The sequence below is a fragment of the Protomyctophum bolini genome (assembly GCF_963924005.1).
Source record: "Protomyctophum bolini genome assembly, chromosome: 8".
Taxonomy (NCBI): domain Eukaryota; kingdom Metazoa; phylum Chordata; class Actinopteri; order Myctophiformes; family Myctophidae; genus Protomyctophum; species Protomyctophum bolini.
This window is the reverse complement of record NC_137869.1, coordinates 26,586,694-26,597,759: the sequence shown is the minus strand read 5'-3', so window position 1 is coordinate 26,597,759 and position 11,066 is coordinate 26,586,694. Positions and strand designations below refer to the sequence as shown.

Sequence of the window (11,066 nt, the reverse complement as noted above, 5' to 3'; positions counted from 1 at the left end):
TTAAGCGAGACGTACACCGGCCGGCGTACGTGCTCATGCATGGTAGTTTGGGAAATGTAGTTAATTAATGGTGGTCCGTTATCTCTGGTTCTCAGTGAAACTGTAGATGCAATGCACCGATGCCGTACAAGACTCAATTTCCCACAATCCAGCACTGTGTTGTGTTGACGTTCAACAATGGCGTCGTCCAGTGGCAATGTGGAAAGTACGATGAGGTTGTTAAAAGACTTTCTAGCAAAGCTTGGATTTGAAATGTATCCTCTTAAGGTATGGTTGTGAACTTTTAACTACATCTGATGGGGTTTTTTTAATCGATAGTGAGAAGATGCACAATGAACGCATGCACTAGTCTTTAACTCTTAATTGACCGTGATGAGACTGTTTTGTTTTGATCGATTCAGACACGTGTGTAGCCGTGTGGACCACTCCCCCAAATATTTGTCCATGCACGTGTACAAATTCAAAATATTAGGTAATTACCCTAAAGCCACAGATGAGATGTTAAACAGTGCCACGTTGAGGAATACAGTGGTATACAGTTGGGATTCAATTCAAATGTAAACACATTTTATTGATGGAACATACAACACAAGGGCAACTTCCTTTGCTTTGGGGTAAACTCTTAATATTTTGAATTTGGAGGTGTTGTTCAAGACTGACAGAGATACACAAATGTCAGACTCAATTGATGACAACACCAGTCTTGGACTAGTGCAGGGGTTCTCAACCTGTGGGACCGGGTACCTAGCTTCAATTTGAAACACTAGATTCGTTTTAATATATTGAATCTAGAGTTGAAACACCAGCCATTGACAGCCCATACGTCCAAACAGAAAAATCCTGGCTCTAACTGTATAAACAACATTAAACCTAACTCACCAACATTGCACCTGTAAGAAAAGCTTGAATTATCCTCTTTCTATCTGCAAATCCACCGTAGACATGTTATGAGCTACTTTCTGTCAAGAAATTCTGTGCAGGTGATTATTTATATAATATGTGTTGGAGATTGGAAGTGCACGTTTTCAATAACGTAACCTCCTGTCGCAACTCGCCTGAGTCGCCTCCTGCATTATGCCCAAATTCAAAACAGGTGGTACGCACTACACACACTACGCAGGCCCGTTGAGTGATTTCCTATTCCTATGTCTCACTTTATTTCCTCGTGTTTTCCACAGATAGGCTGGTACAACACAGTCCTGCCCCCATCTCTCCAACTTGCCTACTCAGATGACACTTTGGCTGTGGTGGTGCTCAGCACCCCGGACATGTTTGAACAAGCCTTTCTGCCCTTCATGGAAAGCGTCGGTTGCCATGGCGTGTCTGACCCCATAGACCAATGTGTCAAACACTACATCAACTCGGCTGTCTTGCAGGTGTGTGTGTGTGTGTGTGTGTGTGTGTGTGTGTGTGTGTGTGTGTGTGTGTGTGTGTGTGTGTGTGTGTGTGTGTGTGTGTGTGTGTGTCTGTGTGTGTGTGTGTGTGTGTGTGTGTGTGTGTGTGTGTGTGTGCACGCTTTGACCTAGTGAGTAATGTGTTAAACCTTTTCCTCATTTGTAGTGTTTTCCAGATCAGAAGGTGGATGTGAGTTATGACTATGAGATGCTGCCCAGTAGAAAACCTAAGTTCTTAGCCCAGACTGCTGCCCATGTATCTGGAGGTGCCTTCTACTACCAACAGACAGATGTTACTGACCACCAATGGGGGAAAAAGGTAAGAAGAGCTACTCAGTGAGATGCCCCATGCGGTATTTCTCTTGTAGTGTACTGTCCTAGGACTGAGGCCGATTCTACAAATGCCTTCTAAATCTAAAGTTTATGCAACAGTTACATTTATTAACTATTTATTATTGGTGACTACGTTTATTAACGGTTATGCAACTGTTTTGCTGTGCAAATGCAACAGATTGTTGTCAACATTATTGTATCTTTGTTGTTCTTATGTTATTTCTATGTGTGAATTGAGGTTATACAGTATGTTGCCATTCAGAGAATACCTTATAAAGATTTGTATCAGTGACATCAAAGACTTTGCATCAAAATAAATGTATGTCATGAAAGAATAAACAAACACCAAACAAAAAGGGAGATTTCTCTTCATTCCAACAAATTCTACAGTTGTTTATTATATTTTTGCATATTTTTACACACACCCAAATTGATAATTGCATGCAAGTGTACATACATTTTTGGTGCTATCCTTAATTTAGACGTTTGACTACTGACTACTCTGTTGCTGTTTGCATTTCTGTCTAATAAAGTATTCAATATTCTAATCTACATAGACTTAGTGTTTACTGTGACATTTGTGGGTTCATGTTTTGTTTTCTATTCTCCTTGTATTTGTATTAATTCTTCACACAATGTCTTTGTGTCTTCCACAGAAGATGTTTGGAGTGTGTGTGCATCCTAAATTTGGTGGCTGGTTTGCCATCAGATCTCTGCTGGTGTTTGGAGGTGTGGCGATGGGCTCTGAACTGGTACAGCCTGCTCCTCCTGACTGTGTGCCATCCAGAAAAGCCAGGATACAGCTACTAGAGGACTTTAATCTCCGCTGGCAGGTACAGATTCTGGGGTGAAAGATTTGGAAGATTCTAAGGGCTGACACCTGACATGGTTTATAGATTATATTGTCACATACTAAGTAAGTATACGAATATGAAACAAGGTGTTGTTATAAATGATGCCTCAAATTATGATAAGTTTGAAAATGTTTCAATGGGGAAAACTGTGATTGGTATTGTTCCATTGGTTACTACTACACATACTGTAAGCAGCGTACAAGCCCAGATTATTTGAGGTACCTGACTGTAATGATTTGGTCAGAATGAACATGTAACCTAAACTACTGCTTCATTTGTTTCTTAAGGACTGGACCTACAGAAACATTGTTCCCCCAACCCGGACATACTCCCAGAAACAGATGGACTACTTTGGCACTCCTCCTGCACAGCGATCCGCTCTCCTCAGGTCCTGGGGCTTCCTACAAGGGAAAGACAGTCAACTAGTACTAGACACCCTCTGTGAGCCACAGCTCTTGGTGAACGGTCATGGGTGATGGAAACTCACAATGGAAGTTATAGGAGACTCTATGGACACATGGGATGAAATCGCTGGCCTCGTCGCGATCAGACAAATCTGTGCGTTTCTTCTTTTCATATTTTTTGCTTTTATTGAGAGGACACAGTGGAGAGAGACAGGAAACAGGGAGACCGAGACTGGGAATGACACGCAGCAAAGGTCGTTGGGATCGAGACTGAATGCCTGTGACATGCTGTCACAGGCATGCGCCTATGTGGTATGTGACCGGACCGCTAGGCCAGCGGGCGCCCCAAGTCGGTGCATTTCTAACTAATATCTTTTAATTTCATAATGGTACATAAGAATAATACATACAGTACTCCCAAGGTAACTAGTTGGCTTCCTAGAACACAAGTCTGTTCTTTGCGTTTGTGAATAGTTTGCTACCTGGATGTCCATGGAGAATGAATCTCCCAAGGGATTATAGGTCCTCTGGGCTGTGTATCTCTCTTATGTACATAAATAACGACCTGACTGACTAGCTACGCTTAATGTTGGAGATTGATGTCACCAAATAGCTTAACTGCGCATTTGAAAATCCAATATTGATGTAGACTCTACATAAATTTACATTGTAAAGCCTTCAGTGAGTGTTCTGTGGTGTAGGGACTGCATTGTAGCCTTGAAACTAGACAGATCTGCCACATCTACGCAGTGATATTAGTCTGGCCATGCAATTGTGGATGTGCTTCTTTAATTTTTTTTTTTTAATTCTTTTTGTAAGATAAATAATATTTATGTTGGTATTAGGTAAGATTATGTATTTTATCCTGTGTTTTAAGCACTGAATAAAATTCACTTCGATACATTCATTTGAATATTTTGACTTGGAGATAGAGTTTACTCCAGTCCTTAATATGTTGATTTTGATCAAAATGAAAACATGCAGTGTGAACCTCATGTCTCTTCTCGCATGGCAGCAGTCATCTTCTCTAAAAGTATTAAATAATCAAATAATCATTACATTCTTGCTAAAAGCTATAAGACAGTTAGACAGAGCCACAAACCCTGGAAGCTACTATCCCCTTTGCTGGCTCTTCTTTGGTAATTGAAAAGTGAAAACTTTCCTACTGTTATAAATTAATATAGGCCCATGTGTATCGATAGGTTATCCATACATATATCAGTGCATGTACAGACTACAGACACAACTTGGAAAATAAAATAAAGCAATGATTCCTAGTAAAAAACAACGTACCACACAACAAAACACAGGTAATGGAAAAAGTACATTTACTGACAAATATTACTGACAAATTGAAGTTACAGAAACTGAATAAAAATGTATAAATGGGGAAAGGGTATATAACTACCAGGGTGGCCAAGGTCAAACCTACAAAACAAAGGAATAAAACTAAACTAGGCTTACACCAACAAATACAAAAATTACAGTCTACAGATGTCAGATGTGACTCCATACATACTTCAATATACCTCACTAGACACATCATGTCTGTTTGCCTCTTGTGTATCACCAGTAGCCTTTAGTTCAACATACCTCACTATAGACACATGCCTCTGTGTATCCCCCCTCACCAGTAGCCTTTAGTTCCATTGTTCTCCATCTGTCTGCTGCCTACCCGACACCCACAGTGATGCATTATACATGTGACACTGTCTCTGCCTCCCAGCATAAGAGAGGCCATGCAGGCCTCAACTGTGACTAAGGTCTTTTTACACTGGGTCAGCGACCCACAGTTCAACCTTCTGACCCATCATATATGACCCTCTTCTGGCTATGCTGTAACTGATACTTTTACTGTATGGCTACCCGAGTTAGGTGGGTAAACCCCTATTAAACACAATTCATTATTTAGAAACAAGCTAGATATTGACCTACAGGGTATTATTCATACATAAATTAAAATGTGTCTAGTTACCATATTCAGTGCTTGGTTCAGTAAGAATTGCCCTTACATTTTGCTGCTATAGAGAGCGTCCACTGATTCCACGTTCATTTTCCTCATTTCAAAAAGTATATATTTAAAGACCTTTTAAGCCTCGTACAAAGCCAACTCAAGTTGTGATTAGAAAGAAGAAGAAAATAATTAGAAAGAAGCAGAAAACGGCAGGATACAACACTTTTTTTGTTGGTTTTCTTCTTTGTAATTATTTGTTCGGCCCAAAATGTTGTTTGTTGTCATGATTTGTCACAACTTGAGTTGGCTTTTTCCATGGTGTAATCGTCTTTAAATAAATACTTTTTTAAAGGTGAAAAATGAATGAATTCACTTCTGGTCCTAGTGTCTCATGAAAGAGGGCAGGACTGCAACGCTCTATTCCAGAGGTTGGGGCCGGGCTGATGGGGGGGCTCACTGCCTCACAGTTCTGCATTAAAACTTCAATAGCGTTCACATTCATTGCATTGCCTCTAGATGTCACTGTTCTCTTGATGTTAGTGACTTGCACTGCTGTCCTTCAAAGGTCTGCAAATGTTCAACACTCATGGAAAACAAAAGTCAGCTATTATGCAGCCAGACGTCTACCTATTAGCTTCCTTATCAGTTGTATAGTGAATCTGAATCTAGTAGCCTAGTACATGTATGTAATACACAAGACATATATACTAGAAACTAGAAAGCGCATAATATTTATTCTCGCTGGCACTAAGTGCTGCAGCTGTTTAAATATCAGTTTGAGCTCCCATTACCTTGTATTAAAATTACTTTCAAATGTATTTCTAGCAACATTCCCTCATTTCCACTCGGTAGAACCTCTCTCATAAGGTTTTAACTGCAGGATTATCCCATTGTGGCCCAATGGGATATACTGAATGGCTGCACCCCTTTACTTTTCATTTTAGATCCATCTGTCTCTCTCTCTCTCCCCCCATTCCTAACTCTCACTCAAGCGCGCGTGCACACACACACACACACACACACACACACACACACACACACACACACACACACACACACACACACACACACACACACACACACACACACACACACTCACTGCATCCCTCTCCTCACTCCTCCTATCCCCTTCTCTCTGTGTACTGATTCAGCAGTTCCAAGCATTGTGCCGCAGGCCTGCAGAGAGGCAGACCACAGAGTTAATTATACTCCTACAGATACTCTATCTCTATACCCCCTCTCTCTGTTGCTCTATCTACCCTACTCCCTCTCTCTCTCTCTCTCTCTCTCTCTCTCTCTCTCTCTCTCTCTCTCTCTCTCTCTCTCTATCCCTCTCTCCTATCTCTCTCTGTTGCTCTATCTACCCTACTCCCTCTCTCTCTCTCCTCTCTCTCCTCTCTCTCGCTCTCTCTCTCTCTCTCTCAATGGCTGGATTAACTGCATGTGCACATAACTCAACTCTCAATGCAGTCCCGCCCTTAGCCTATCTACACTGTGAAATACTGAGTGTTAACTCCGAAAGCACACTGAACAAATGTAACCAATTGGGTCTGTATGTAGGGTACATTTGGTTACACTTGGACAAATACAAAAAATCACAATCATGTGAAGTGAGTGGCGCCCAGATTGTTTGGGGCAGGTTGATGTTCTCATGTCAATGAAAAATGAAATAAATGTACAAGATGTATTTATATCGGCAAGATGACGTCTTGCGGCGTCTTTTACTGCCCTGAAGTCCCTAGACTTGCCAGGTGATGGGGAATTTATAATTAGGCTCTAAATAAACATTCAAAGTCCATAGACTTTGCTGCCACATGACGTAATTTCGAAAAGCTGCATGCATTCAAAAACCTAACTAATAATTATATAGAATGCGTCCTCAAAATGTGAGGATGAAATGTGTGGACGGAATGTCAGATATTGCGTGCTGTGATTGGCTGGAAGGTGTGTCATTCTGCACCGTTATTGGCTGAGCATCGCGTAACGGGTGTGCCACAGAGGGGAGAGAGGGGGAGAAGAGCGCAAACTCAAGTAGGTTTTTACCAAAGAAGACGGGACAGAGGACACAACATATTGAAGACGGGACAGAGGACACAACATATTGAAGACGGGACAGAGCTGGACACAACATATTGAAGACGGGACAGAGGACACAACATATTGAAGACGGGACAGAGCTGGACACAACATATTGAAGACGGGACAGAGGACACAACATATTGAAGACGGGACAGAGGACACAACATATTGAAGACGGGACAGAGGACACAACATATTGAAGACGGGACAGAGGACACAACATATTGAAGACGGGACAGAGGACACAACATATTGAAGACGGGACAGAGGACACAAGATATTGAAGACGGGACAGAGGACACAACATATTGAAGACGGGACAGAGGACACAACATATTGAAGACGGGACAGAGCTGGACACAACATATTGAAGACGGGACAGAGCTGGACACAACATATTGAAGACGGGACAGAGGACACAACATATTGAAGACGGGGCAGAGGACACAACATATTGAAGACGGGACAGAGGACACAACATATTGAAGACGGGACAGAGGACACAACATATTGAAGACGGGACAGAGGACACAACATATTGCTGTACAAATGCTTTGGGTGCTCATACAGTATATATCCCCGAAAGGGTATCGTATAAATAAATGACAAAAAAAAGATAATAGGCTACACACACACAAACACAACCACATGTCTTTGTCAGTAGGATAGTATATGAAATCCATTTTCCAATAGGTGTTTATTACAGGGATATTATTTGACACAACCAGCAAGCATAGATCAACGCTGAAAATCTAGAAAGCAAGCCCTTCCACAGAACTCACTTGATAGGTGGAATCTTTGTTGCCATGTTGTACAAAGATCTCGGCGACTGACAGCCCCCTCCGTCTCTCAGAAGTCGTCTCATCCTTGTATGGCAGTGGGTATACAGCAGACCTTTTGAACCCCGGCTACTGATTTGACAGATGCGTAAACGTTTTGAGCGGTCTGTCAGGAGTGATGAGAAGGACAGGGGCTTCAGCTATCGAGGTCGTCATAATTTGGCCCCTTCTCTCTCCTTCTGTCAAGCTTTCTGTCTTCTCCCTGCCCTCTCCTCCTCCATTTCCCCCCATCTCCTCTCTTTCAGTATCAAACAAATGATCTCCAGGCTGCAGTTTGCCGTCTGCTAGGCAGAGTATAGCTCTCTGCTTTTCTTGTGAGTTTGCAGGACAGCTGAGCAGTGATGGAAGAAGTAATCACATGTTTTACTTAAGTAAAAGTATCAATACTGCAATGTAGATATACACTTTTACAAGTAGTCCCATATTAAAAATGTACTTGAGTAAAAGTATCTGCATCAAAATGCGACACTGAGCTTGTAGCTCTGCTAATTTCAAAAAGCTTCAAAATATATACGGCTTAAGTGGTTAGTGTGTTTTGTAATAATACGGTAATCAAAATATACAGTCTAATCTAAGTACCGGTAACTAATAACTATAACGAAAGTTTTTCATATAATTGCAAATTGTGAATTCTGAAGACAGTAAAAAAACTATTTTTTTTACTTTAAGTACAGTACTTGAGTACATGAACTTAGTTACCACTGCTGCCTGCTGAGGAAATCCTTGACATGAATCTGCACAGTGGGATGTACCCTGTGGTCTTCACTGCTCTGGGGAAACCAGACCAGTTCACTTAGCTCTAATGCATCATGTCACATTGTCCGCACTCTTGCTGTCTGTTCACACAGAATACCAGCAGTAGTTTGCACGTCGATATCAAATTATCAAGAGTGTGCACACACACAGTTATATAGGCACACACATGCATAGTCATTCAGGCACACACTAGAGTTGCTAGGTAAGTTTCCGTAAAAACTGCATTGGACGGTAAAGTGACAAATGGAGCTATAGACAGAGGCATATAAATCCAAGAAATCCTGGCACGGGGCCACAGCTCGTAAATGAAAATTAGTTTAGAAATAAAGTGTTACGGAAGGCGGTGTGAACGAGGTCTTCAGTTCGGAGTGTTGCTGGGTGAAACCATCCAAAGCAGGAGAGAGGTAAACTGTGGGAAAGAGACCCATCAGTGTGCAGGACATCTATTGTGCATAGTATACGCAGTGCTGCAGTGGTTCCTCTAGACACATGTTCTTTGGGGGAGAGACAGATGTAGCCGCCCTACAGTACACACACACACACACACACACACACACACACACACACACACACACACACACACACACACACACACACACACACACACACACACAGGGAAACAGATCTCCAAACCTCTTGGAGATAGAGAGAGTGAATGAATGAGATAAATGCACATACATGCATAGAGAAAAGAAATGGAAAGAGGAACAAAGAAGTAAACAGAAAGAGAGAGAGAGAGAGAGAGAGAGAGAGAGAGAGAGACAGAAACAGACACAGACACAGAGAGTGATTCAGAGAGATGAGTATAGTATTCCATGAGTTGTGGATCAGTGAAGCAGTGTATTCCGCCCACAGACATCAGTTAACTGGAGATGAGGGGAAAAGCCAACAACTCACCAGCAGCAGGGAAGGGTTACACGCACACGCATATATACATGTGAGGGGGAAAATCAGAGGGTTTATCTCTCATAAGGCTTGTTCTCAGCATGTCTGTGTGTGTGTGTGTGTGTGTGTGTGTGTGTGTGTGTGTGTGTGTGTGTGTGTTGGTTAACTGTCTGTCTGAATGTCCATGCCCTTTGATTTACTAAAATGGGCGGTGCATGTTATCATTGTTCAACATATGTGTATTTAGGATTACTAGAGCGGTGCCCGTGGGGTCTCTACAGCGGTGCATGCCACTGGCCTACTTGGAACGATGCAAGTTGGAAATTCATGCCCCGCCCAGATATTATGCGTTGGAGCCTCTACAGCGGTGGCACTGGCCTACTTGTAACGATGCAAGTTGGAAATACATGCCCCGCCCAGATATTATGTCTGTGTCCCTTTTATGCCCATATGGAGATCTTTGTCAGGCATGCCCAAATATGGAGTCTATGCAGACGTCAGAATAATGTCAGAACAGGCCAGCTCCATATATGGACCATGGGCAGGGGCCCTGTCCAGATCCAGTTCTGGACAACCATGGGTCCGACCTACTTGACACCGGCCACTGCGGAGGCGTGGAACGCGTGTGTCGAATTTGAAGTCAGTGGGGCGAACGGTTCTCGAGTTACGTGGATTACACACACAGACAGACAGACAGACAGAGACTTGGTGCATACTAGTGTAGATAGATGTGTATGAGAGTGTGAGAGTGAGATTAAAGAGAATGAAGAGGAAAAGATAGTGAAGCTATTCCAAGGATAGTACTGTTTATTGAATACACAATGTGTGTGTGTGTGTGTGTGTGTGTGTGTGTGTGTGTGTGTGTGTGTGTGTGTGTGTGTGTGCGTGCGTGCGTGCGTGCGTGTGGCTGTGCGTGTGTTGAGTTTATTGTGGTGGGATTTCCAGTTTAATCGCCTGGCTGAGTCTGATAATGAGATAATCGGAGTCCGCTCCCTCCCATTCCTTTCTCCTCTCTTCCTGGCATTAGACCCCCCCCCCCCCCCCCCCCCAAGCCCCCAGTGAGGCTGGGTGGTTAGAGCCTGAACTGCGGGCGGACCCATGGATTCATGACCGGAAAATCCTGTGCAACTGGGCTTTAACAGATATATATATAGATATATAAGAAAGCTATATTGGCTCACCCGTGCTCTGGCCAATGGAGAGCGACGTTGCTACGTGGCGGCCATCTTACCTCGGGGCAGCATAACATTGTGTCTATGGGGCATGTACTTTTAAATAACCATAACTTGCTACATTTTCAACTGATTTTCAAACGGTTTGGTTTGTTATAAACGTCAGAGACGTCCGCATACTTATATGCTTTTATACAACGTTCATATAAAAAACTAAATTAAGCAGACAATCATAGCCACGTTGACAACGTTTGTAATAAACCAATCCGTTTGTAAATCCGTCAAGATTTGAGTGAGTTATGACTGTTTTTGTTTGAGCTGCCAATAGCGGACGTGTGTGTGACATGGGTCAGCATGCATGAGTGGGTAAACATGAATGGTTTCATGGTCAGACAT

General features: G+C 42.5%; 1 protein-coding gene across 1 annotated transcript; it reads left to right on the top strand.

Annotated features, from left to right (window-relative positions):
- Window positions 1–175: 175 nt before the first annotated feature.
- Window positions 176–3,763, top strand: mmachc (metabolism of cobalamin associated C). Its single transcript, XM_080769951.1, has 5 exons — window positions 176–267; window positions 1,179–1,376; window positions 1,561–1,713; window positions 2,384–2,560; window positions 2,869–3,763. Exons 1-5 carry the CDS (start codon window positions 178–180, stop codon window positions 3,055–3,057), a joined length of 807 nt encoding a protein of 268 aa, XP_080626077.1. The 5' UTR covers window positions 176–177; the 3' UTR covers window positions 3,058–3,763.
- Window positions 3,764–11,066: the final 7,303 nt, after the last annotated feature.